The following is a 27,800-nucleotide window of genomic DNA, read 5'->3' as shown; positions in this document are numbered from 1 at the left end:
TCCCCCTTCCTCGCTTATCGATCCTGACTCGCGTATCAATCTCTGTCCCCCTTTATCTCTTTCTCGCCCTCCCTCTCTCCTCTCGCTCCCTTCTCTCTGTCTCTCTCTGTCTCTCTTTCTCTCTCTCTCTCTCTCTCTCTCTCTCTCTCTATCCCTCAAACGCACACGAATTAACGTGCCCTCGTTCTGTTCTCGCATTGCAGGTACAAAGCGAATGCTCGTTGCGTGAGCGGGGGCGGTAGCCGCGGAAACGGGGCGACTGGCGGTACCGGAGGCGGTTCAGGTACTGCAGGCAGTCGCGGCGGCAGCGGGGGCGGTGGTAGCCCCGGTAGGGGCGGCGGCGGCGGCGGCGGCGGCGCCGGCGGAGGAGGAGGAGGAGGAGGAGGAGGTGGAGGCGGCGGCGGCGGCGGGGGAGGAATAGACGGTGGCGTGGTGCCTACTGCACCACCGACTACCGGCCATCACCACCACCACCATCACCATCATCATCACCTCACCACCACGACTACCACGACTACCACCACCACCACTACCTGCGGCACCAGACACCACAGGCACAAACTGCCTGCTGGCAAGCAGTGCACGGATCACCACCGTCACCACCCACACCATCTCCACCGGCATCACCCACACCATCGCTCCCACCACCGGGGCATGAACATGGGCCAAAAGATTTCAGGTTAGACATTGCAGAATGGAATGGCCAGTCTACCTGATTAAATACAATCGCGTGATTGATTCGTTTTAAGTCCGACAATCATATCGGCACGCAGAACTATTTAATAAATTGGAGATATTTAATAAATTGGTATCAAAATATTATTACTAAAATCCACTTTCTTCAAAACCAAAAAAATATCTTCAATTTTTCAAGTTTTTTTAATATAGACATAGCAAGAGCAAATCGTAAGAGACAGACACGAGAACTGAAGTTCACAGAATGCGGTGTTTAAAGAACTATTCTGACTAATTCTAATAAAAATTAAACTACTATCAAAGAAGTTTTGATTTTCTTCTTGTGTCTATTGTGTTTGGAGATATTAAAAATTTGACTATTTTGACTCCTTGAATCTCCAAAGTATACAAAAATAACAGCATATTGAAAATACACAATCTAAAAAAAAAATTGTAGTAAATAAAAATAGACTAAAGATATTGCACAATTACCTTATAGGGTAATTAAAAGGATCCTCCAATTATTGGCATCTTCTTGGCATACTTTCAATTAGATTTCAGTACATCAGCCAGTACATCATACAATTCGATTCAAATTTTGAAAGTCACAAAGTAATCAAAATTTATCATCATTCTTTTTGAGGCGCTCGTTATTTCTTTCAGCAGTAATGAAAATGTCAGCTTTCTCTTGAAAAATACTAAATACTATTGTTTCTTCTTTTATTTCGTCGTCAAGAATATTCTCACGCCCATCTATTCAAATTAGAGAACATCTCGCAGTGCTTAGTCAACCTTTGGTACTCACGGTGATTTTCTTTTACAACCTTTGGCAACTTAAAACGTTTTCCATGAAGTGGTAATTTGAATTTTGAAAACAAGTCACACGCGGCCAAATGATGTATTCTGTTACTAAGACTAGTCTATGTATGAAATTCCATAGATATTTTAATTTTGCAGGCAACATTCAATTTGAAATTATCCATTCCGTCTAGTCGCTACTGTCCATTTTCAAACAGAATTGTTAAATATAATAATTTAGTAATTTTTTGTCTCAACAGAATTATGAACTGATTTTATTACCTACAATAATTATAAAATTTTTAGTTTTTTTCCATAAGAAGTTGTTATTAAAATGCGTGAATAACATAAACAAATAAAAACAAATGCTTTCATGGTTGGATCTTGGTGCTTAATATTTTCATATTAATTATTAAATATATTTTTTAGTTCGGTCCGAGAAATAGTACTTACTTTTATATTTTAAATTTTTCGCATAAACATAGTAAAATAGTAAAGCGCAAGAACTGAAGGTCAAAAGACGAGACAGTAGGACAGTAAGAGGAAGAGGAACAATTACGTGAGTCAGAAAAAGAAAGACATATGGCAACTGCTTTTTTCTACCTGATTTTCACTACCTGACGTTAGACACGGTCTATTTTTACGTTTGTGGTTTTTAAGTGAGGTGCAAACTATTCTTAAGTTTTCCTCTTGATATAATATCGTATAAATTATATGATACACTTTTACAGATTCATAATATACAACATATTTGCCTGTTATTGATGATCATCCAAATGACGCATATTTTGTGTATAGACTTTACTCATAACTGGATGGAAGGACCATACGGAATAATCTTACCTCAGGATTAACTTACCTCGCAAAGCGTCGAGGGTCAAGGTCCTTGACCGCGCCTCACTTTACCTGCTCAGGTAGAGCCTGGAACAGGTCCTTTAGTTGAATGCTTTGCTCCCTCAAGACGGACGAAGCTTTCTCCTAGCCGCATTCTCTGCGAATCTCCGAAATATTCCAACTCGAACCTATGATTATCCTGCATTTACATTTACTGTATTTTTATCGTGATAATGAAAATGTCTAAAGATTATTTACAAGAGACGATAGTTTACGCACAAGAGATAAAAAAAAATCATTTCTCGTGATAGGATAACTATTTTTCTTTAACAATGAAATAATTTACAAATTAATGATTAATCATTTAATAATTATTTTGAGCTATGTAATAATTATGTATCAAAAACAAAACACTTTTATGTCGGGAACAAACAAATAAAAATTCGAATGACATAAATATACCATTGAATAATTTTGCGTTGTCGGTTCTTCTTAAAATTTTACGCTTTATATCGAATTATTTTCTTAACAACGAAATCTTCATCGAAACTTGTTTGCTGTATTCAACACAGTCGACGTATTCGTATGGAAGGAATGGCTTACGTACATACGCGCGTAAGCTCAACAAATTAATTTTTTCTTCACCAGTTTCATCCGCTTTCGAAAACAGACCATGCCCTCTGAATGTCGTCATCAATTTATAGGTGTAGCTTTAAATCATTAATCATATATGAATATTGAATACGGAATAAAACTTGATGTATTCTTTCTAAAAAAGGAACAATTCCATAAGCAATTGTTCGAATTCGTCATCTAACAACGAAGATAATAGGGGTAGTCGTAAATAACTATAATACTCCCTTCTCCTTTATGCTTAAAAAATGTCATAAGAAAGTAATTCACTCAGAGCTTTACGCGGTTAATTACTTATCACATATGACGATTTTCAATGTTCTCTTTTGTGGACACTTCACTAGAGATAATCACCCTGCTTCTATGTCCGATTCACTGAGAAAATTCTACGGTCGCACATATGAGGAGAGCATAGTGGGGAGAGCAGAGCGTGCTACTCAGTACCGTATACATAGACATGATACGTAGGAACCCAGACTTAGAAAATTGAGCAGATGAAATAATTTCTACAGTTAAATGTGATATTAAATTGAAATCGTAATATATTTAAATTACTTTGATGGATGTTTATGATTTACGGCTGTCGTTGTCGAGCAGGGGAGATTTAAACATAAAACATTAAATAACAAACACAGAAATAATTTTAAGAAGCCGGCATATGAAATTAGAGACACTTCAATATCTAATTCGTCCATCATAAGAGTTTATCAACACTACCCCTTCAAAAATATTGTATCAAATCGTTCAATGGGATGATACGCAATGATACGTTCTGATGCCATCCATTTGAACTCGATGGCATTACGAGTCTGTACGGGCCTGACTGAGAAGCCTGCGCGAAATGGACAAGTTCTCGCAAGGGAGTTTTCTTTCAGTGAATTGGGTATAGTTTCTTCGATGCCTATTCACTCACGTTGTGCACTTTCCCTTCTGCTCGAGAAAAGCTCTAGCTGTTTCCCTAAATGATGTGTCATGTCCACTCGTTGGATACTAAGGGCGGTATTCATAGTTGATTCTTATTTCATTCTTAAGATTGTCTTAAGTAATGTCTTAAGATACGAATACGGCTCTCTAATTGGTTGATGACATCTTAAGATGGTACTTAAAATGGTCTTAAATGTAAGAATATTGACTATGAATACCGGCCTAAAGATCACTAGATATGACTGGTCACTTCTTCTTCTTAGGGTCTGAGTACAAAAACTATCGTAGTGTTACGACACGTAAAGAACACATGGAAACTTTCGTATTTCACTTTCCCATTATATATACGTGTGATTATTATAAATGTTTCTAAAAATTATCTAATCTTGTATCCTAAATCTTGCGCCATGTAATGTGTACATCGCTGGATTCGTCGAAATGTCGCGCATGCGTGAAGAAACCTAGCGACACTCTCTCTAAGGAATGAAATTTTTTCTTCTCGATCATATTTTTCGATTTCTTCGAAGATCTTTTTTCAATTTGATTTTAAAAAATCCGCACGTTTTCTGCGGAACAGCCAATTACAAATGGTCAGTTAAAAATGGTCAAATACCGAGGAAGTGGTTTTTCCTTTCATCCATACCCTAAACCAGTATCAATCTGTGACTCAGCTGCGGCTGAAATTTATGATCTGAGATCGCATTGTGCTCAACACGGACTAAAACTCTGGAACGCCAAAGGCGACGACGAAAAAAAAAAGATTCCTATGCGGATATGTCGAGCGGGGAAGGGCTCGAGTCTCACATACGGGGCCGCCGTGAAAGGGCCTTTCTTCTTCGCTGCCCCTCGCCTTTTCAGATACGAAAACGACCCCATGAAATCTTCGCCGGAGTCCTAGGAGCCCTCGAGCGCGGGAACAGCTGCTCAGGCAAATAAACCAGTGATCCAAGGATAGCGTGGGTCAACCTTCCAGAACCTTCCAGAACGTTCCGCCGCCGGACCCACTATTATTTCTTCTGATCGTTGCCTTGCTCTTATTCTCTTGCTACCTCCCTTCTTGCCAAACATCCGTCACATTCCTTGCAGGTATCCAGCCGTAGCTGTTCGCAGACGATATCTGAATCTCAAACGAAGATTCGTCGAAGAAATACCTGAACTAAAACGCATAAGTCTCGATCAGCCGATATCTTTTTAACGATGCTGTTATTTTTCATATTGGCAAAAATACCAATCTACCCTGAAATAACTAAAATCTGTCATATGACATACAGTGCCTACCTGCTCTTAAAATGCAACTTATCCCAATAACATTTTCATCTGTCACTTCTTGGTTCTACACGTACACTGCTAACAAAGAACATTCCATCAAATAGGTGTAATGCTGTATAACATACATATAACACATATGTATATGTTGCATTACATTTATGTTATATTTGAGATTTGTTAAAATAACACAATTATCCAAAATCGATTTTCTTTGAAATATGTTGTTAAATAAAAGAATCTAAGCAACATGTATTTTTACATACATATACGCGTCTGTCTTGGAGTTTAAGAAGTAAAACAATCCGTCTAACGCTTACATTTAATTCTCAGCAATTATTGTCAAAATGATTAAATATGTAAAAAAAATGTTTTAGCTGAAACTTTTATAGTTTCTTTTGTATTTTTTTTTTTATTGCGATAAATAATGTTTTCAACATAATTTCTAACGTCTTTTCTTAGCAGTGTTCATCATTGATTCTTACCAGAGATTGCACATGTGTAGGATCTATCAATTTATAATTTACAATTAAAAAAAATGGTAAAAATAATATAGAGTAGAATTTTCTGAGATGAGATCTAATTTTTGAGAAAATTTATTTTCAAAATATGTACACATCAAGCATACCGTTCGTAAGTCTTTTTTCATTATTCATTTGATTGCAGCAGACGCGTCGTCGACAACGTCGACATGCTCAAAGTTAACCAGATTGGTATATATATATTTTTTTTTATTGCTGTATCTTTCCATATAACAATAAGCTTTCCACATAACGATAAAACCTCAATATGCTAACAAGTTGTGAAACTGATAAAAGTCAAATCATTCCGACACGCGCGCGCGTGATAGTATTTACAAACAACGTACGCAGAAATGAGTCTAGTTTATATAGCCGGATAAGGTCCTAATCACGCATACATTTGACGACTTTAAGAGAGAATATTCCTGAAAACACAGGTTTATAGAATTGCTTTATAATTTCTTTTCGATCTGTCTTTCTAAACGTAAAGGATCACTTTATCGCGAAGTGATAATTCCGCGATAACACTTTAAACAGCTAGTTCGTTCTGTGACAAATTACGGTCTCTGCGTGTTGGTAAAACGTTCTAGAAACACGTCGGCTACGCTATTTATATATTTCGGTTAAGACACTTCTTGTTGGACATAGATAGCTTTATTGATTACAGAATTCTCATCAGAGTGCGGTGTAGGTGATCGAAATCGATAGCGGCTGCGTATAAAAATCAGGCATAGTAACAGGCATTGTAGAACCGGACTGGGAACTGATATGTTTCTCTTTTCCAGGAGGCGTGAAGAGCATGAGTCGGGAGAGCGGTGCCGGAGCCGGCGGCGGGGTCGGTGTTGGCGGTGGCAACAACCCGCCGTATACACGATCGGTGATACCACGCGAGCTGGCCCAGGATTTCGCGAAGCCGCCGCGCCTCGACGTGCTTCTCGATATGCCGCCAGCTTCGCGAGAAACACAGATTCATCACAGCTGGAACGCCGACGATCGTAGTTTAAATATATTCGTTAAGGTACTGAGTGTAAAAATATTAATGGCCCGATAAAAATATGAATAAAAAATCTCATAAGGGTATCCTCATATAAGTAGCCATTCCTTGTTATTTTGCAAAATAAGAGATAGATCTAACGACAGAATAGAAAATAGAAAATAACATCAACTTAAATAGTTTAAACTGAACACTATTATAAGCAGAGTGTCCAATTAGAACAATGATCTATGCTAGAGACCTATTATTCAAATCATTTAGTTTTGACATTATTTTTATTAGATCTATTTCTGTTAGTTGGTGAAAAAAAGGGCGGCCACTTACGTAGAGACATTCTGTATATACAAGAGATAAATAAAATGAGAGAGAGAGAGAGAGAGAAGAGATATGAACACCTGGAAATACTTATTTTCAAACAAAGATTTCACCCTTGTTTAGAATAAGTTCATACAATTCTTAATCACCATTTGTATCATTCTTATAACAAAACCTCTTTTAAGAGATATTGGAAAAGAAAATCTATTTTTTTAGTACGTTCTTCAAAATTAATCACAATGACTTTGTTATTTATGTTATTTAAGTCAAATAGGTAGTTACGCTGGCAGGAAAAATATTGAAAAAGATTTTGAAGAACAGAGAGCAATTTTGTAAAATTTAATCAAATTTCTTCTTTCAACATCTCACACATATAGTATAATCAAAAATGTTCTTCTAACAAAAAAGTACAACATTCCATTGGTGACTATTCATAAGCATTGTATGACTTTATTCTAATAAGGATAGAATTTATTAAAGATGGTAGGCAATTTCCTAAGTGTTCACATTATATTATTTATCTCCTGTATATATGTGATGTCATATAATTTATCTTCAGGCGAATACATACCAGACCAATTTTTTGATAATTTCGTGATAATTATTAGGAAAATTGATATGGAACACTATAAGGAGAGTGATAGATATATCACTTTTCTATCACATAGATATTTCTTTCTCTTTAGGGAAGTATAAATACAGAGAGATCAGAAAAGTGTCAATATAGAGAGGCTACAATTTTTTCTCTTTTTTTATCGTACAAGTTGTTTACTTAATTATTTAAAAAAATGTGTTTGCTTTTTGATTAACACTATCTATAAACTCGTTTACTTTATCCATTTGACGTTTTTCAAATTGTAAGAGTTTAGATTAGAATTTTGCTGAACTAAGTGTCCCATTAAACTGTTTTCATTTTTTTCTAGGAGGACGATAAGCTAACATTTCATCGACATCCCGTGGCACAAAGTACAGATTGCATACGAGGGAAGGTTGGCTACACTAAAGGCATGCACGTATGGGAACTTTATTGGAGCACGAGACAACGAGGTACACACGCTGTCGTAGGAGTCGCGACAGCGGATGCACCTCTACATAGTGTCGGCTATCAGAGTTTGGTAGGCAACAACGAGCTGAGTTGGGGATGGGACCTTGGCAGAAACAAACTGTATCATGACTCAAGAAATAACACTGGCATAACGTATCCAGCCCTTCTCAAATCTGACGAAACGTTTATTGTTCCTGATAAATTTCTGGGTAAGCGACGTAATTGCAATTGCACAATTTTCCATGTTTTATGAAGTATTACTATGCAATTGTATTCGCAAATCGAAGATAGATTTTCTTTACGAGTATCTTATTTTAAACTTATCATAATTTCTCTCCATAGTTGTTCTCGATATGGATGAAGGTACATTAGCATTCGTAGTGGATGGTCAGTACCTTGGAGTAGCATTCAGAGGGCTCAAAGGAAGAAAATTGCACCCTATTGTATCTGCTGTTTGGGGACATTGCGAAATCACAATGAAATACATCGGCGGACTTGATCGTGAGCGAATATAATCATAATAATATAATATAATCAAATTATTCTAAAAATTTAACGTTGTCTGACGAAGATATTTAAATTTTAAAATTAAATTTTTTTAATCCAATCTTTTAATATTTATTATTTAATATAGAAATACATTTCAAAACAACGAAGGATTAAAATATATCTGTTATATTTCATTGCCACAGTATCCGTTTTTAATTAGACGCTTATATTTTCCACAGCTGAACCTCTGCCTCTCATGGACCTCTGTCGAAGAGTGATTCGACAACGAATCGGCAAACATAGATTAGAAGACAAGATTAACGAGCTGAATCTACCGCAAACGATGAAGACTTATCTTTTATACCGGGACAGAAGGTAACCACTGAGTGAACTGTGTGCATTTCCTCAAGATACCACCAGAATTATGACCACGAACATCACAACCGTGCTACAACATTATGACGCACAGACGACCGTCCGCTGTCCCTGCCATCAAGACCAGCAACCTTTTAGCCCTGCGTCTCCGTTAATCAAGCACACGATGTTCAACAGATTAACATACATCATACGACCATGCGTCGAGACACACCTACCTCGAAAATCTCGAGAAGACGTGTTAAGAGAGCGACGCCAAAATACTGTATTGATAACTTGTTATTGCGCCCTTATCAGAATAAATTTCGTGATCAAATGACCGTGATTTACTCTGATAAGGGCGCAACGAGTCCTCATCGTATATTGCCATCGTCAATAAGTTCCACTCAATACAGGCAAGGTTGAATGACAAAGAGGAAGAAAAAGATAAAAAAAAATTGGACGGGATTTTTAAAAACACTAGTAAATTTAGTTGTTTTTAGTTATAACCAAAGATGAAAAGTCGTTATTTTTACCATTATTTTACCATTACTTTACTTTACTTTTATTTTTTTATAATAACGATTTGACAATGGTGTTACAATTTTCATAACGGTAATGATAACATCAGGGTTGGGGAACAGTCACTTTTGACAAGCAACTCATTGTCATTATACATCACTCCTTGAAAAAAAATAACTCGTTGACTCATTACGTAACGAGTAAAGTTACAAGTTAATATTTTTCAATGAGTAGCGCATAATAGTAACGAGTTAATTGTCAAAAGTGATAAGTTTAACTCTGATCTTACCATTATACTATTATAGAAAATTGTAATATTATCAAATTATAAAAAAGTACTATAAAAAAGTAACGGTAACGAGTAACGACGTTACTTATTATATACTCGTTACTTTTCATCTCTGATTATAACATTGTTTTATATTTCTAAATGTCTTATATTGTTTGTACTTCTATATATATCTCGAGATAGAAAATTAAATTATCCATTAGTTTAAGAAAGTTATATAAGACCAACAGTTTCAGTACTTTCGCATCGGCTAGTATTTTCATATATTATACTCCCTTTTTTTAATATTCGACTTACTGACGGTGCATATACATGATGAATAAAATTGTGCCAGACGATAATGAGGCAGTACGATAATTTGCGCGATGTTGAAAACACGTGATAGAAGCGGAGGGCAAAAGATTATGCGAGAACACGAAGAAACTACAGCGCTTTTCAGTTGGCCAGTAAAAAAAAAATTAGACTTAATCAAGCCTGGAAGCCTGATACAGACGTGTCGCTTGCTTACAACGGACTGATAATGGATAGCACTGCAGGATAACCGCCGCAATAGAAAAATGGTTGAGCAGGAAGAAAAACCGAACAGAGGAAATAAAAGACGAACCAGTTTTCTACGTGGAACGATACTCAGCGAAAAATGTGACCTCGATCGCACAATTGTGTTATGATTAATTCAATTTGAACAAGTGTGTACAGTGATGAAAACGGACCACGACAGCCACCTTCCAATAGATTCATTTTTCAAGTATTTTCTAAACATGCAAGATTTAATAAAGTATGGTGGTGTGTGCGTGTTTCGTGGATGGATAATAAAGTAAAACTGTGACGAAGAGGGAGGAAGAACAAAGATAACCCTGCCATAATGTTCTCTTCAGCAGTGTTCGAAAACTTTTTGCATAAACAATTGCGAATATCTGCAGGGGAGTGAGACCGAGTGGAGAAAGATGAAGAATAAGGGTAAGCATCTGAAACTCGAGCTGTGGTGAATGTCTGAAAAGATGTCTAAGTAAACAAAAGACGTCTAATAACGAAAAGCATGTTACTAAAATTAATTATCTACATCTAATTGATTTAAAGCGGAATAACTTGCGAAAATAGTATGTATTTAACTAATGTTTAAGAGAAGCAAGTGAACACACGGGCATTGGCACAAATTATTCCAAACGCAAATTAAATCTGTCATGGAGAGCTATGTAGCCACTATGTAATCCGGGTAACGAGTAACGACGATACATAACATCGAGTTATACTTATTATCACGGATTACTCATCATAACGATTATCGGATTATCGATCGTAATAGTTACAATGACAACAATGAACTTATTGTTCATTCACCAGACTGGCTGATTATATCGGATTATATCGGATGTGTAACTATTATACTATTAGCATGACAAATCTTACGACTGGTCTCTAGTATCTCTTTACTCTTACGTTTGTCGCTTAGGTTAAAGACTATGCCAACGGCTATGTCGACCTGTATATAGATATATTGATAATATTGTATGACGACGTATACGTGTGTATTGTGGACGACGATTGTATCCGTAGCTGCGGAATAGGCAGACCGAATGCGAGAGTGATAACCATTCTTCATCAATCCATTGCGTTTCATACAAGCAATCATCTCGCGTCATCAAACCTCTCCATTTCGGTATATCTTGCTTTCTGACGCGCGGGCTTAACGCGGATTCGTAATCATTTCGATTATTATCGCTAATGTCACTATCGACTTAAATTCGTCCGAGGATTGTATCGCGTCTTCCAAATTATTGTCAATCGTTCGTAGCCTTTATCTAACCGTTCCATACGTATCTTTGAACGTAAATTATTGCGTTTTGCTTTCGCATCCGTGCCAATTACGTTTCTTCTTTGTGCAATCCTCTGTAATAACTTGTTTAAATGAGATCAACGGATCATCGTTCGACTGGACCGCATTCTAACACAGTCATCACAAAGCAGTCCACGAGACGACCAATCATATTGGCGTCATATTAGCGACATGATTCACGACATTAGAACTGCATTTGGAAATCCGAGTGCCCCCATGTATTCTTGTTATTCATCAAACGTTAAACCTAAGCCTAAGCAAAATACATCATTAAAGTACATCATTTGAAATGCATAATACTTTCTATCTTTCGGTTTAAAATACAAAGTACAGGTTATATTTAAACAAAGATAAAATGACACATGACGGCACTCGGGTGATATTTCCGTACGCAGCCATAAAACGCGCATGATCTCGCACTCGGGAGCTTTTGACAGCGTTTTTGCGATTGTCACTACCCGGAAGCATGATCTGTCAGCGACGTTTGTCTTTGCTACGTCTCACATCGTAGCGAATACGCAGAGGAAGCACGTGCATTGCGACGCGAACGAATCGAATGATGAACGGACGGATGCGAGGACGACTCGAGCTTTCCGAGAAATATATCGTCTCTCCATTGGCACGTCTCGTCGTCAGAGATAAGCATGTCATGTAGTGGGAAACACTGGGAGAATGGGAGAAACGCGAGGGCGGCAGAGATGGCGAGAAGTCCTCTACGCGGAAAGGAAGTCGTCCTCGTTGTTTTTACGCAGCAGCGGGTAATTTTACTTTGTCTTCTTTTATTCGGCGTCCCTGCATGAAAGCAAAAGTGACAAAATAATTCTCTTCAGCGGGGTGACTTTGCATACCGCGAATAAAAAAAAAAAGAAGAATTCTAAGTATGTGTAAGGGAAAACAGGCAGCGTATCCGCCTCAAGCATTCACGATTCAATGTACATTCATTCATACATGTCGTTCATATATCGTTATATACGCGTGAGCAAACTGGGGAAAACTAGTACACACGCGCGCCCACACCTTCAGAGAGGAAGATTTTTCTGCAACTATACTTATTGCTACCCGTTGAAACGATACTGTTTTATATGAATTATTGCCTATAGGAACGCATGTCACGAGCCGAGCATGAGAGAGGACAAATAGGATGAAAATATTGTACAAAATTTATTATTAATGATCAATATTAATATTATTACTATCGATTAGTATCGATCCCTTTTCATACAGCACACTTTATCTGTGGGATGTCTTAAGGTACGATCTTAGGACGTCCTTTGATCGTCTTTAAGATATTCCTTAGAGATTTGTGTTGTATGAAAATAGTTTAATTAATTACTCGGTCACTATCGTGTTAGTCAGGTATTAGGAATATTATGATATAATTGTGGTTTCAGTTTTTATACGATAGGGAGAAATGTGTATGCGATCGATTGATATGACAATTGAACATGCAAAAAAGAATTTTTTTCTTTGATTATCTTTATTTTATCTTTCTTTTGAAGCAAATGAAAAACTTGATAATTTTAAATTGATTTTACTATTATTTAAAATGATTGCTTATTTAAAACATAACAATGAAATGAAAGGAATGCAGTGCAAGAATGTATTCTAAGCCTTCTTAATGATCTCTATGATATTAATTTCTTTAAATTAAAAAAAAATTATTTGATCTTGAGACAGAGAGAGAAAGAGAGAAGGAGATTACTCCGTGTTAAAAAGATTTAACTTTTGATGACAAAATCCTATATACATTATATTTCATTTATATGTTTTAAATATTTATAATAAAATTAATATTATAAATATTATCACAAATATATAATATAGTCAATAAAAAAATACACAATTAAATTTATTTTAAAATATTGATAATTACATTTTAAAAGAATGTTCTTTGATATTTTTTCTTATCTGTTCAATGTAAATGTATTATAATGTGTTTGGGTTATTTAATCAGTTAAAGATCAATATTATTATAAGCCTGAGTTTAATTTGTATTTGTTTGTAGTTATTTACATTCAATCTTTACAGAAGCAGATATTAATGCACATTTTTTTTTTAAAGAATTATTTTTATTGTTGTTTTTTTCCTATGCAATTTGGCTCAAATATAAATCAGTATGAAGAAGAGTGAACTAAGTAATATGTACAATCCATTTTTATTATATGCCTATCTAATCCAATTTTGTTATTATAAAACACGGAATAAAATATAGAGCAAATTAAATTAATTTGAATCCAATATGTAACTTACCTGGTTTAAATTATAAAAAAAAAATGGGCATGACTATTGTATGACAATTTATAATTCCATAATAGAATTGTTTATCGGGGAAAAAATTCATACCGTTATATATTTTATTATTTAAAATTTTTACGAGTAAGTTTCTTATTCAAAGCTGAAAAAAAAGCAAAAAGGATAGTTGGTCTATCCCTATTTTAACGTACATCAATCGATCGCACACAATGATAAACACGCAAGGCAAGCTAGCTTTTAACAATAAAAAAAAAACCGCGATTCGTTCGCATGCGCCGCGCAAAGTGTTCCAGCAAAATTCGCGTGGCTGTTGCAAGGATTAATTTCCATAAACTGCCTGCCCACCCTTGCAAACTACATTGCCTCAAATGTGTCTAATTTATTAATGAAATACAATGTGTAATGAGTGATCATAATTCGCAATTATTAGTTTAATCTGGCGAAAGCAACCAATTAGTTTAAATGCTAGTAATCTAAAAAGAAAAGGAAGTATATGTAAGAAAGAGAACACGGAGAACTTGTTAGTGTGTTTGTATGAGTGATAAATGCATGCAACATATTGCATGCATACTGTGAATACCGATGAATTCGGTGTGAATACCGAAATTGACCATTAATTTTTTCTTCCGCTTTTCGTTGTTATTGCTTAATTTTGAATTTTATCAAAGTGTCGTATTAGTCGTGATCCAGAAATAAATTTCAGTTTTCTCATGATAATAGCTCAACAAATGCTCTGTAGAACATTATTGTTTGATAATATGTAATAACATCTAATATTAGCTACAGGAATAAACATGAAAAGAAAAGATTTTTGTAGGAATTACTTTTTTATACAACTATTGGTGCTAAAACTGCACAAGTTCCACATTTAATTAAGAATTAATTATTCAATGCATAATTTAGCTGCATTGTAAAAATTTCATAGATTTCTTTCAAAAAAATAGCACTTTCTTTAAAAAATGTATATTTAAAATTACATAAATAATAGAATTTTTTATTTTTGAAACAAAATTTTGATATTTTTATGGAATTAAAATTTTAGAAAAAAATAGAAAAATAATTTTTGAACCATTTCATAAAAAAATTTAGATTATAACATTTTATTTACTTTTGTGTTGTAATCAAAGTAAAAAAATTGTAAAACAAAAAGCAGACATAATTTTGTTCTAATGCATTTTTTCCAATATTAAAAATAAAATTAAAGTAAAAAATTAAGATGTATTTATAGGAAACAAATAAAAAATAAGATAAAAGTAATAGGTGATTGTTGGCGTAAATCAAATAAAAAATTTTACTACGAAAATCTTGATTTGAAAGACCAAGTACGTTTTGGAAAAATTTGATTCGAACGAGATGCAAGTTTTATTAAATAAAAACGGTGCAAACTAAGAAAGAACTTGCGAAATAGTTGCGCTTATCCGATTCAAATTTAACAATTCATCCAGAATGCTTAGTCTTTCAGATCAAAATCTCCGTCGCAAAATTTTTTATATCATTTTTTTCACGTTGTATGACTTACAGCTTTGACTATATAAATATATAGTCAAAGACTTACAGCATTAACGCCATATGCAGTACAAATCATTTCGGCAACATTTTTCTCGAGATGAAATATTAGGTGAATGGAATTTCGAATATGCTTTTTGGTAATGACTCTCATAAATAATATTGACTTTGAAGATTATGTCGCTCGTTTTATTATGTCATAGTGTTTTGTGATCATTAATATCAACGCTTTAAAGTTACAAAAGGGTGGGAAAATATTTCAATTTGAAATGATGCTTCAATCGATGCAAAACATAAAACTAATTGTAAGATTAGATTATAAATTAAGTTTAATAAATATGGCAATGATCCAATAATGAATAATCAATATAAGATTGATGAAAAAATTATTTTCTATGTTAATTTATTAATCTTTGACAGATTAATATGTGAAACGATCTTTTCACCCATTTTTATATTGATTCATTATTGCATCAGTCACATTTATTAATTTGCATTTGCACATATTGAGCTTTTTATTGTTATTGAGTGTATTATACATAATTTTCGAGTTTTTAAAGTCATTAATGTAAAAATTAAATTTTATTAACGTATGTTTCTCATTCTGTGTGCTGATGTGATACATTTTCTAATTTTATTAGAAAAACGTTTTGTTTTTTAACTCAACGAGTTTAAATAAAAACGAATTATGCTTTATATTTTATTTTAACATAATCTAATGTAAAGTGTCAGATGTTTCAGAAAAAGTGTTCACTTTTTGATGACTTTTTTTCTATATCGCATAAATTGATAAAATTTGTATTATAATTTATGTATGTAGATATAGAACAATTTATTAGAAGAAAAGATAGTAATATGATATTTTGTTTTATTCAATAACTTTGTTAATGAAACGTCAATCTAAATAAATAAATAGGTAAATAAAATTACGAAATCAGTCTTCAAAATTAATTTGATAGTAAAAATTATAAAAAATGAAAATAAAAATCAAGTCTAGTCTTGAACAATAACGAAAAATGATACAATTAACATATAAAAATTAAGCGTAGTATTTGCGAAGTGATGGAGTGACTATGCGGACTATAAGATATATGCCACTCGAGACACAAAGTGTATGTTTATTGAATTTTAACTCAAAATTTCGGACACGTTAGCGCTGTACTACAATTATTAAAACCCGGAGACAGTATACACATCTTGACATAGTCTTTCCCGACGAAAAGGGAGAGGGGGAGAGATATTTTCAATAGATATTTTCATTCGACAGAGAAAATTAAACAAGTGAGTCACGCATCTTGATTAAAGAATTTAAATCTCTGTAATAGATCTGTATCGCTTTACTTATTTAATTCGTGGAGTAGATGTTTTATGTGAATCATCTTTGACACTTACAGATACAGATCTTTTAATAAAAGAGAACTCATTATCTAAATATAGGTTTAATAATGTCTTTCCTGGAAATAAATTTATGATTAAAAATTAAAGGTGCTTATTCGAAAAAGGGGAAATATTTGAAAAAACGAGAGTGAATTAAAGGAATTCATTAAATTTTTTTGTTATTATGAAGACGAAATATTAGTGTATAAAATTACATAATTATAATGATATGATATGATTGATATATGATATGATATATACAAATATCTAAAAAATATAAAATTTAAATATAAAAATTTAAATTTTAAATATGGTAACTGTCCCAATTACTGCCAGTGTCCCAATTACTGCCACTTTTTTCAATTGTAGTATTAGAAAAAACATGAGAACGTTTATATATAAAAAATGTTTTAAGGTTAAACTAAGATTTATATAAACGTAAGCACAACGATAGAAAATATTCGATAAGTTTTAGATTTCTATAATAAAATAATTAAAGAAGTTAGGAATGCACCTGAGAATGTAGACGCCGTTATTTTCTAATAGAAGTAAAACCGATCTACATGTTTTGTAGAAGGTACAATGAATCGTGGTATTTCCACTTTTTTATGTATATATATATCTAGTAAAATAATTATGATAATGTTTAAATAACAATTAAATAAAATAATAAGCAGACAAATGCGATAGATTACTTTTATAATTTAATTTACTGAGACGGCTCTATTAGGGACAATCATTTAGAGCTTGTTTGCATTACTGTTAACAATAAATGAGTCTCGTTATGCATGAATAGACTTGTGGCAATAATCGGAAGATAGTATTCAGGACACTGACTGGCAGTAATAGGTTTAATAGGATGTATTATCATTTCTTTCATTATATTTAATTAATCGTTCAATTTTCGAGTTTGTTCCTTTTATCACATTTTGTATATTAAAGTTGTCACTTGAATAATGATGAAAGAGAATGTTTAATATATACTTAAAATACTATAAAATAACCACGTCAACTTTAAGCACGACATGCTTAAAGCGGCAATAATTAGGACAGTTACCCTATAGAGGAAAGTCAGCCAATACTGGTCTACTCCTACTAAAGCGACAACCCCGTGTTTCTCGGTAACTAAACATTGCAGTTTCAGAACAATGTTTCTTTTTTTATCAAGTAATTTAAAAGAGAAAGAAATATACAGAGACTTCGCAGGATATACACATGTGTCAATAGTACCCGCGACACGACATTCAAAAGCATTGTGAGAGAAGCTTTGACATTGCATTTCAATCGATCGGTAGTCCGTGGTTGGGTCTGACATGCGATGGGCGGCATCAGGGTCGTTCTTTATATCCTCCTTGGTATTTGCTGGTGTTCTTCTGGTAGCAAGATACATTCAAGGACTGAAATACATCCGCTTTACTGTCCTGGTACGTGCCGATCTTCGATTTGTCATCAAAGACGACATGCATCTGCAATTCAGCGAGCTGGCCAGAAGCACGGCTTCATGTTCAGCGTCCGCCTTAGAACTCGGCTCGCCGTTGTCGGCCTCAGTGACAGTCTCATCGTAAAACATTTCGACACAAGAACTTCACCAGCAGGCGAGTTTATTAGTATCTTTTACGCTTATGGCGACACCGGCGGAGGTTTTTATGTATTTAAAACCGTAGAACTGTTTAAAGTCTTCTAAAAAAATGTTTGTAATTTTTAAGTGGCAAAGTCTGCCGAACAAAATCCATCATTTTTCAAATGGTGTTCTGCTTCGATAGCAGTAAGAACATCATTTGAAACTGCAGGAACAAAACACTAAAACACTGTAGGACTAATCTTTGAAAAAAAAAATCTATTTACTTGAACAATTCTCAATTTAATTGACAAAAGTTATTTCCATATGAAATTACAGTTTTTTAATATGAGATAAATCGAAATTTATTTCTGGATAATCTGATATAATAACTCCGCGTAAAATCAAGTTTTGTAATATGAAATACAGTGGTTTCCTTCAATTCTACACATTTTAGCTATTAATTTACTATTTATATTTCTCTGATTCAATATATTACTTATTATCAATTTCACAGATTGAATGTCAGCTTATTTATTCGTCATAAGTAAGTAATGAATTCAAAAACATCTTTAGATGACAAATTATTACAATATTTGTCACATTATAAATGTTTATCACTCCTCTTATTAATTCTAATATATTTATTTTTTCAGACCAAAAGTACGTAATGATTGAAGGTAAATGCATTATTTCGAATATATTTTGAACATGAATGACGCGATATTCATTAATCATTAATACGTTGTCTGCCCAGCGAATTTTGTATGTTTTATCATGCAGAATTTTCACTGTAATTTTCATTACAGGTACATATATGATAAAATATTGTACATGATATGATTAAATAAGATTATATCTTTGCAGGTCTTAAATTTGGGCATTTTTCTACTTTATACTGCTAAAAATCAGCAGCAGAATTTAATGCAATGTAACAGAAACAAATTTCAAACAGATACATTAAAACATCCACAACCGATTACAAATAATTGTGGCAGTCAACGTGTTAATTATTATAGCTAAACACGACTTTATGACGAAAGAACGAAAAGTAATGGAATTTGTTGTCGACCACCAAGATTACCTTGGATCACTCGCATAAATGTTTTGTAATGTCACTATACGTTCTTTTGCTCTTACGTTTTGCTCTTACGTACTAAGGCAGCGGGCCTATATTAAATATAAAAATAACATGTAAAAATTTTAATAAAAATAAAACGAGAAATGAAGGTAGAATATGTGAGGTAGAAATGATAAACGAAAATGTGTGAAACCTGTTATAGGTAGAAATCCAATTTTATACTAAATGACTTGTAAAATTAATACAAAATAAGCTTGGCGACTGCAAAATCAAATTAAACCCAAGTAAGGGTCAATGCGAGTAATTGGATTATCTGTGTTTTATATTCATAGAATCTTTTACTTTTTTTTTTAAGTAAGATTTTTCTTTACATTTAGTTAGCTTTAGTTTCATAATTTTAATTTCTATGAAGCGGTTCCTATAAAATACATCAAGAAATAACGAATTGAACCGAATCAGATTGCGTCGTCATTAGTAATTAGGTATACAAAAAGTATGCAAAAAGATATGTAAAAATGAATTGGCTACACGCATCATTTAATTAATACGATACTAGCAACTTTATATATTAAAGCGCGTTTACGACATATGTAAAACAGCATAAGACATGCGTTTTCTTTCGAACGCATGTGTTATTATTAATTATAACGCATGCGTTAAACAAAATTTTGCAGATTAGTAATTCGTTATCTTTTTTTATGGCATTTGGTAAAATATATATTAAAGCAAATATTCATTCAGGCAAGTTTTCTCGGAGAACGCGTGCACTTTTAGCACGTTCCATTTTTTATCTCCATTCTTTGGAAAGCTGTAACGCATGCGTTAAAATTTATCTCGTTACTGGATAGCCACATTGGATTGCATTCTAAAATTTCATTTAATCATTCTATACACAATATTGAAATAATGGCGAAGTTAAGTTAAGAAATAAATTACTGATTTGAATGGATTCCGAGCGTGAAACAATAAGACCGTGAGTAAAGGATTCAGACCGATGTCTGAGGAGACATTTAAAGTATTACAAAAGAATGTGTGCTCGTAGGATTCTAGCTGGATCAATCTAAATTGTCTATCTAATTGTCAGAAGACTGACATTCGTCTAATCCACTTTAAAATAAGATCGTGAAAGTCTTCTTCTGTCTTGATTTTTGGAACAAACAAATTTCATCCATATAGCATCTCGCGTCTCGGAAGACTATTTTATAACGAATCCTCAGACTTGAAGCAAATTTTGGAACGCAGTCTCGGACTATTATAACGAGCGATCTCATGTCTATTTAAGTAAGTTTGCACGTTCAGCGTGTTACGACACGTTAGCGTACATGTAACTGACACGTAAATTGAGATAAAACTTATAAGCATATAATGCCTTAATGTTAACGATAATATTGGGAGCGTTACTGTATAATTAGCTGACACGAAGGGCCGAATACTACAATAGTTATGGAAAGGGGCAGAAGGAAAAAAAACAGGCCAACATACAAAATGCCGAAGACGCAATTGATGTCTCCATTTTGTTCGCGATATTTGATATTTTCTTATAATTCCGATGACGAGAGATAAAGGGAGAAAGTGAGAGAGAGAGAGAGAGAGAGAGAGAGAGAGAGAGAGAGAGAGAGAGAGAGAGAGTGAGTGCGTGTGTGTGTGTGTGTATGTGTGTGCAAGTGAAGTGTGTTCCATAGCGAATTGCCATCTAAAATAGTTAAAGCTAGATGTCGATGTTTGTAGCAGATAAAGAACAATGCAATGCAGCGTTGTAATTAAAATGAAAAAGTCATTAATATCACCGACTACTTTATTTACCCAGTCTATTTATTTAACGTAATTTTGATATACAACAATACGACATATCGGAAAGAGTATATAATTACATGTATTAACAACTGATTAGAGTCAACATTCCTGTTTGCTGGAAACATACTAATTTATCGATAATACTAATTTATCGAGATATCGATAATTTTTCGATTTATTTAAAACAGCAGACATGCAATGTTTAATTTACATTTTTTATAAAAAGAAAAAGTGTTTTATATTAGATATACGAATAAATAATCTACTATTTTTTTTATGAAATTCAGTATTTATTTTCGAAACGTATCAATATTCAGTTCAATCATGAAAGTGAAGCTCAAATCTAATTATTTTTTCAATACTTTCGTTCAAATTATAGATTTCAACTCGATAGAGAGACTGGTTTCTTTGATCAATCTTCCCACACGAGATCGAGTATTATAACGTAGCAATTTGATTGAACGGCGATCTTTTTCTATCATCATCAGTTGCAGATACACTATTGCAATTTGACTGAGATATTTTACCGTTCTCAGTGTACTCTTAGCGCTTTCAGAATTATCATTTGTTTCATTCGATACAGCACTTTTTGCCTGGGAAACATTTATACAAGTCGAACAAATAAGAAAATGGCTTGATGAAATCATCACAAGGAAAAACCAATCTTTCTATTGATCTGAAATCTATAGCGTGCCTGAAAGGTGAAGACAAGTATGGAAAGAAACATGGGAATTACTTTCGTGATTGAACTACGTCGGTAAATTTCAATAATAAAAATATTGAATTTCGTAAAAAATAGTAAATTATTTATTTGTACCTTAACTGCTTCTGAAATATTAATGAGTTGAATTAAATTTATAGTCTTTTATGTTTGTTAAAATGTTTTTATGTCTCTTCTTCGTTACGGGAATCTCGCAATCTCTGTAAAGTACATCACAATTCTCGCCTCGAATTCCCGCTGCACCAGCATCTCTCACGAGACGATCCCAACCCGAGGATAACTGGAAGGATTTCTCTACGTCTTTCCTGCGAAAAATCCTAGTGTTAATTTTTACAAATTGGATCCATTTTTAATTGAATTTAGGTTCAGCCGAAACTGTAACAAAATTTTTTTTTTTACATTTTTATTGAATGAAATGATACCACTGCATTCGCGAAATTTTACCATTATGTCTTTTTTTTATTATTTCTTGTCTTTGCAAGCTTCCGACATTAATTGCGATGTAAAGAGCGTCGCTAAAAATAATAACAGTAAAACCTACGTCAAGTACTTTGCCAGCATTTTACCCGGTGCGCCCAAATCTCTAAAGAGTTTGCGATTTTCAAGACAGATCGTCCTCTGTATGCATCGTACTCTGGCATCGCTATTAAGGATCTCCTCCTCCTCCGGGGTCTGAAAGTTCGTTGAAAGTCTTAATCTACTACTGGTACACAAAAATTTTTGTCGCAAAAGTTGGATATTCATGATTTATTCTAACAATTTTGTTCAGCCAACAGAAACGAAATGTTTCATCACGGTAAGTAAGCTGCCAAGTCTCCGGAAAACTTGCCAGGCTGCATTCGCGGCTGAATTGAGACGAGTGATAAAAATTTTTAATGTAACAGTTAATAAATTCGCAATAATCCAAAAAAATATGGAAAATACATAGAAATAATGTAGAGAACGTAGAGATTCAAATTCAGAAATTTGAATTTGGAAAAAGATAATTATATATAATTTATTAATTTCGCATGAGTTTAAATATTATTGCAATTTCAATTAAAAATTTTTCATCAAATGTGTCTCCTTTAATTTGACAACGTTACAAATGACGTACCACGGAACGAAAATCGTGCGTAGCGTAAACGTCCCGCTTTTGCCTGGACGATAATAGATCCATTATCGCATCTTTCCGCTTAACAGCACTAAGCGTATTCTGTATAATCGCCAAAAGCAACAAGAGCCCGATGAAACTGACTATTACAAGCTGTTTCGATGATGGAACGATGGAGTGCTCTATTGAGTGTGCTACTGGATACGCAACATTGGGATACTCGTATCCATACGGTACGTGTTCGCTTCTGTGACGCAGAAACGCCCGTTGAGGCGCTAAAACATTGTTTTCAAGTATTAACGATATAGTATGTATCATGGTGTAGACGAAGAGCTGGAAATAAAACGGAAATAAAACGACTTAAGTTCATATACTTATATTACAATGTTATTACAATGTTTTATCATGTGCTTCTCTTTTAATTCTCTTATAGTCATTGTTGTAGTATTGTATAAGTAATATAAGTAAATATTAATAAATAATAAATGTAACAATAAACACATTTAATTTAAGAAATGAAAAATTATATACATATATAACTAATTATTTTTGTAATTTAATTCAAATTTATGTTACAAAATTATTATGTAATTTATATATATATATATATGTATGTATATATGTATGTATATATGTATGTATATAATGATTAAATTTTCAAATTAATTTTTTGTTATTTGGTATGCCATTCAATTCTTCAAATGATTAATTATACGCACAATTTTTCATACGTACAATTACAGATTATTTGCCTTATCTTAAATAAGTTTAATTTTCCAAGAAACTAGAAACAAATTTTGCACTTTATTTTCTCCTCTCTTAAGTAGTACGAGCGACAAATTCCAATTTCAAGATGATTTCTCGGCTTTGAGATGTTAATGCGACGATCGAAGCGCGACGCGCGTCGAGCTTGATTATAACCGCGCACAAAGGATAAGTGATCAAACGACGCCGTCTCTTTCTCTTAGAGTAACTAAAATAGAAAAATCTTTACCGTGGAAAAAGTAATCCGAGGGCAGCATCGACTGCGGCGGCGGCGGCGGTAGCGGCGGTGGCGACGGCGACGACGACGGCGGCGGTGACGATGACGACGGCGGCGGCCGCGGTGGTATGAGAGTCGCAAAGATTGCTCGCGTCATATCCGATTGAAGCACAGGCTCAATTTGACCTTCCGTCTCCAAAGAGGAGTCATTTCCGGAAGTAGGCGGGAACACTACGGTTTTCGTATCCTGACCGGCGATTAAAACCGCGAACGTACCGAGTACCGGAAGTATTTTCATTCTCGACGGGAAAACGAGCATTCCTTTTCCCCCGGGACGAAACGAGAGACTTGTGACTCGCCGGATTTTCAATCGGGTTTTTATCCAAGTTTCTCCAAGCAGAATCGCCGGGACCGCCGTGCGACTCGGCTGTGACCGATGATAAATGGACGGAGATGTCGTGAATCTAAACGGCCAAACCGTCGATCGCGTGCGAATTCACCTTCGTGATACGCCGAATTCGACACAGTCGAGACAACGAAAAAAGTACGAATGATTTCGGAAACGACCGGCGTCATCATTCGGCCCGTTGAACTGTCTGACGAGTTCACGGACCGCGACTACTGCAATGGTCTAATACGCTTTATTCCATTGTGCGGGGAGAAGTTGTCCTTTCTACAAATTGTGCTTTCTTTCTTCTTGTCGAAGAAATAGCTCAATTGTGTAGGTATTTTAAAATCCCGAGCCATTTACAAGAACGGATAGTGAAACATTTCTGGAAACAATAAGTTTTTGCTATCACCAGCAGAGGATGACAAAATGTTCAACTACGCGAGTAAAATGTTAAAATCTTTTATTGTAGAGAGAAGGAGGAGGTTGTGGAATACTCCATTTTGTTTTCTGACAGTAAATATCAGTAAAGATTAACGCAATACAATTCTAATCAACGCCAGTTTATTAACCGTACATATAGTAGTTCCATCAATCACTCTATAGGTAAAAGTTCATTGGGTATGTAGGACAAACGTAATTTATAATTTACTGAAGAGAGAAAAAAGAATGCGTTTGTGGAATAATAGGGGGATCGTAAAACTAATGTTATGAAAGGCACTTTCAAACAAATAAAATAATGATCTTTTGTAGATGTTACACGCAAATGCATAAGTGCCACAAAACAAGGTTTTACGAACATTTCACAAAATACATTTTATTACAAGATTTTTTTTAAATAACTTTTTTGGCTTAGAAATGTTTCAAATAAAACTTAAAATTTTTTAAAACAATTTCTTTATAATAAACATTATACAACGTCTACAATGAGATTGTGAAGTTGCAAGAGAGATGCACATGGCACAGCCCACACACTTTCTTTGCCAAATTTATATACATGTTACGACACACATTAAATTTAATAATATTTGAAATTCAAATTCCAGGGTCTTCAAGGCTAAAGTTAAAAAATTAATATGTAATATACTTCTCAAAATTACGTGAAGAGTAGACGTGTAAAAATATTTGCTACCTGCAAAACTGAAATTCAGCTTTCATAAAAACACAGCGAACACTAATGACTAGTAATCATCCTATAATGTCTAGAGTGTAACGAAGTAATTTTAACGGTTGCTCTTAGAATTCAACGCGAATTATACGAGATATCATAATATTTCGCCACTTCAGATATAAATCCACCATTCCTCCTCTACACAATATATGTACACACAAAAAGAACGGTTTTGCTAAAAATTTGGCTAGATACAGAGCTAAAAATAATTTTGTTGATCTTTAGACCTCTAGATAATAATTATGAAGAACATTCAAGCATGAGTAACGCTGCAGAACGTTTTGATATTCTAGCAGTTTGAGCATTCGTAGATACAATTACCTATTTTGATGGTGTAACAAAATTATTTTCAGATTTATATCCAGCAAAATTTTTAAATACTTTAGCAAAATCGTTTTCTTTCGGTGTACTTTTGAAAGTTACCGACACATGTAATAGCTTAAATTAACGTATATTCACTCGTGAATCATTGACTCGAGTGATGAGTCCGTAAAACTATTGAAACCTCTCAAGATACTTTCACTTTACGTTAACTTCTGTCATTTCCATTTAAAAATTTCGAGAAACTTAAATCGACAACGATTTGTGAAACAATTATGACAAATTCTCTAGAAACGTCAAAGAAAAAGTTTTGACCTCAATGTAGAGCGTTCCAATGATGGAACTTACGCACCAATTGACTATAGACTTCTTAAGGCTTATTGCTACGGTTTGAATTAAAATGCAAGAAAAAGAGAGTGGAGACTTTGTTCCATACAATGATATTTCAACAACGAGGAGCGAGACAGCACGAAGGGTAGATCGGTTGGTTAACCTAGCTGCTGAATGCAAGGGGTTGCTATGGCGATGGGACAGCAATAGGTGGGGAAAAGGGAGCCTGGAGGGTTTGTCTGTCTGCAGCCCTTCTAAAGGGGATGTCGTCCTTCGTGTGCTCGTCTGTAGTCTCTATCCACGTCATCGCTTGTCAGATGTGACGCCGCAGCTTTGTCAACTTTAAATGTCTATAAAAGCGTCTTTTTATGCTACTTTTTTTATCTAATGTACAACAAACACTAAAGTAATAATCGATTATATATAATATATATATATATATATATATATATATCCTTGCTACATCATAATGTATATAATTTACATATAGCATTCATCAATATGTTAACATTAAAGTGATATTTATTTGTTGTAAAAAGATGTGTGTCAAGATAAAGATTATTTCAACATGCTTTTATCTCTTTTTATCTCTTATTTTCCATTTTAACAAGGAAAATATCTGTGAAGAATATTTTTGCGAATATCGGTGAACACAAAACTGCATGTGTCGTGCAACAATTTAGTATCGAAGACAAAAACAACTTCGTAAACGAATATCTAAAACAGGCGAAATTTCCATTATCTTTCACAGCTCAGTTGACTCTCCAGGGCTGATAATCCGAAAGGAAACACTTCACGCTCTGAGTGTCTCACCACCCACTTATATTCCTTACTATCGTAACATTACGCGAATACTTCGACGATCTCCATCTTGTTGTTGCCTTGTGAGAAGAGCTCGCTTTTTTGAACTATTATATTTGAAAAATAAAAAATAAATACGAATAAATTTTATAAGATATATATATTTATTTATTTACTTATTTATTATTCAGAAATGCAATCGCAGTTTTTAACCTTTCGAGAATATTATACATTTATATATACATACAAATTTATAATATTCTCGAAAGGTTAAATATTGCGATTGCATTTCTGAATAATAAAAGACATACTATAGATCTCAATTTTGCAGAAACAGAATTATTGAAAATCCAAACTTCAACTTATCTTACCAATTTTATATTTAATTTCAATTTATTGTGAGCATTATAATTCATACATTAGCGTATTAATAAATGTAGAATAAAATAAAAGGAATATCTACGTTTATACTCCATTTGATTTCACGTTTAGACGTTATTGAAAACGTTCTTGCAAGTTGCGTATCCGCCTATACACGTCTTTGAGAATAGTAGCTACTCTCATCGAATGTCTCGCGCCGCCTATTGCCACTTTATTGTAAACAACAAAAGGCGACGCGATTTTTTTTTTTTCAGAGTCGACGAACATCGCGACTACATATCGGGGTCACATCGATGGGCACGCCGCGTGAACGAGCCGCGATTTTACGCCAACGCGACGCGAGTGAACATTATATTTTTAGATCGCTTTTGCAACGGCCGCCGCCGTCGGTTGACACCTGCTACTTTTTTATCAATATCCAATGGCAAGCCGTTCTTGTCTCGGAGCGGCAATCAGAGGTTCGTCACGCTCCATTATCCGCCACGGAGCGACGCCCGCCGCCGATTTTACACGTTACGTGCCTCTTTTCACGGCTGCGTCCAGACACCAC

The 27,800-nt window shown here is 34.1% G+C and overlaps 2 protein-coding genes across 3 annotated transcripts in view; one reads left to right on the top strand and one right to left on the bottom strand.

The window, feature by feature from the left end:
- The window catches only part of LOC105202115 (protein gustavus), a 143,341-nt gene extending 128,787 nt beyond the window's left edge, over positions 1-14,554 (top strand). For both annotated transcript variants that reach the window (XM_026132394.2, XM_026132397.2), the window contains 5 exons: positions 204-679; positions 6,437-6,669; positions 7,884-8,214; positions 8,348-8,506; positions 8,734-14,554. In XM_026132394.2, the coding sequence (XP_025988179.2) occupies positions 204-679; positions 6,437-6,669; positions 7,884-8,214; positions 8,348-8,506; positions 8,734-8,873 (1,339 nt within the window). In that variant the 3' untranslated portion in view covers positions 8,874-14,554. The remainder of the gene's footprint in view (positions 1-203; positions 680-6,436; positions 6,670-7,883; positions 8,215-8,347; positions 8,507-8,733) is intronic.
- Positions 14,555-21,065: 6,511 nt separating this feature from the next.
- Positions 21,066-26,467, bottom strand: LOC105202116. Its single transcript, XM_039448437.1, has 4 exons — positions 23,871-26,467; positions 22,880-23,151; positions 22,325-22,455; positions 21,066-22,088 (listed from the first exon to the last, which is right to left on the bottom strand). The coding sequence occupies exons 1-4, from the start codon at positions 24,175-24,177 to the stop codon at positions 21,899-21,901; spliced, it is 900 nt and encodes a 299-aa protein (XP_039304371.1). The 5' UTR covers positions 24,178-26,467; the 3' UTR covers positions 21,066-21,898.
- Positions 26,468-27,800: the final 1,333 nt, after the last annotated feature.

The sequence above is a fragment of the Solenopsis invicta genome, chromosome 1 (assembly GCF_016802725.1).
Source record: "Solenopsis invicta isolate M01_SB chromosome 1, UNIL_Sinv_3.0, whole genome shotgun sequence".
In the NCBI taxonomy this organism is placed as follows: Eukaryota; Metazoa; Arthropoda; class Insecta; order Hymenoptera; family Formicidae; genus Solenopsis; species Solenopsis invicta.
The sequence above is the reverse complement of the archived record's forward strand: the minus strand, read 5'-3'. Positions and strand labels throughout refer to the sequence as shown.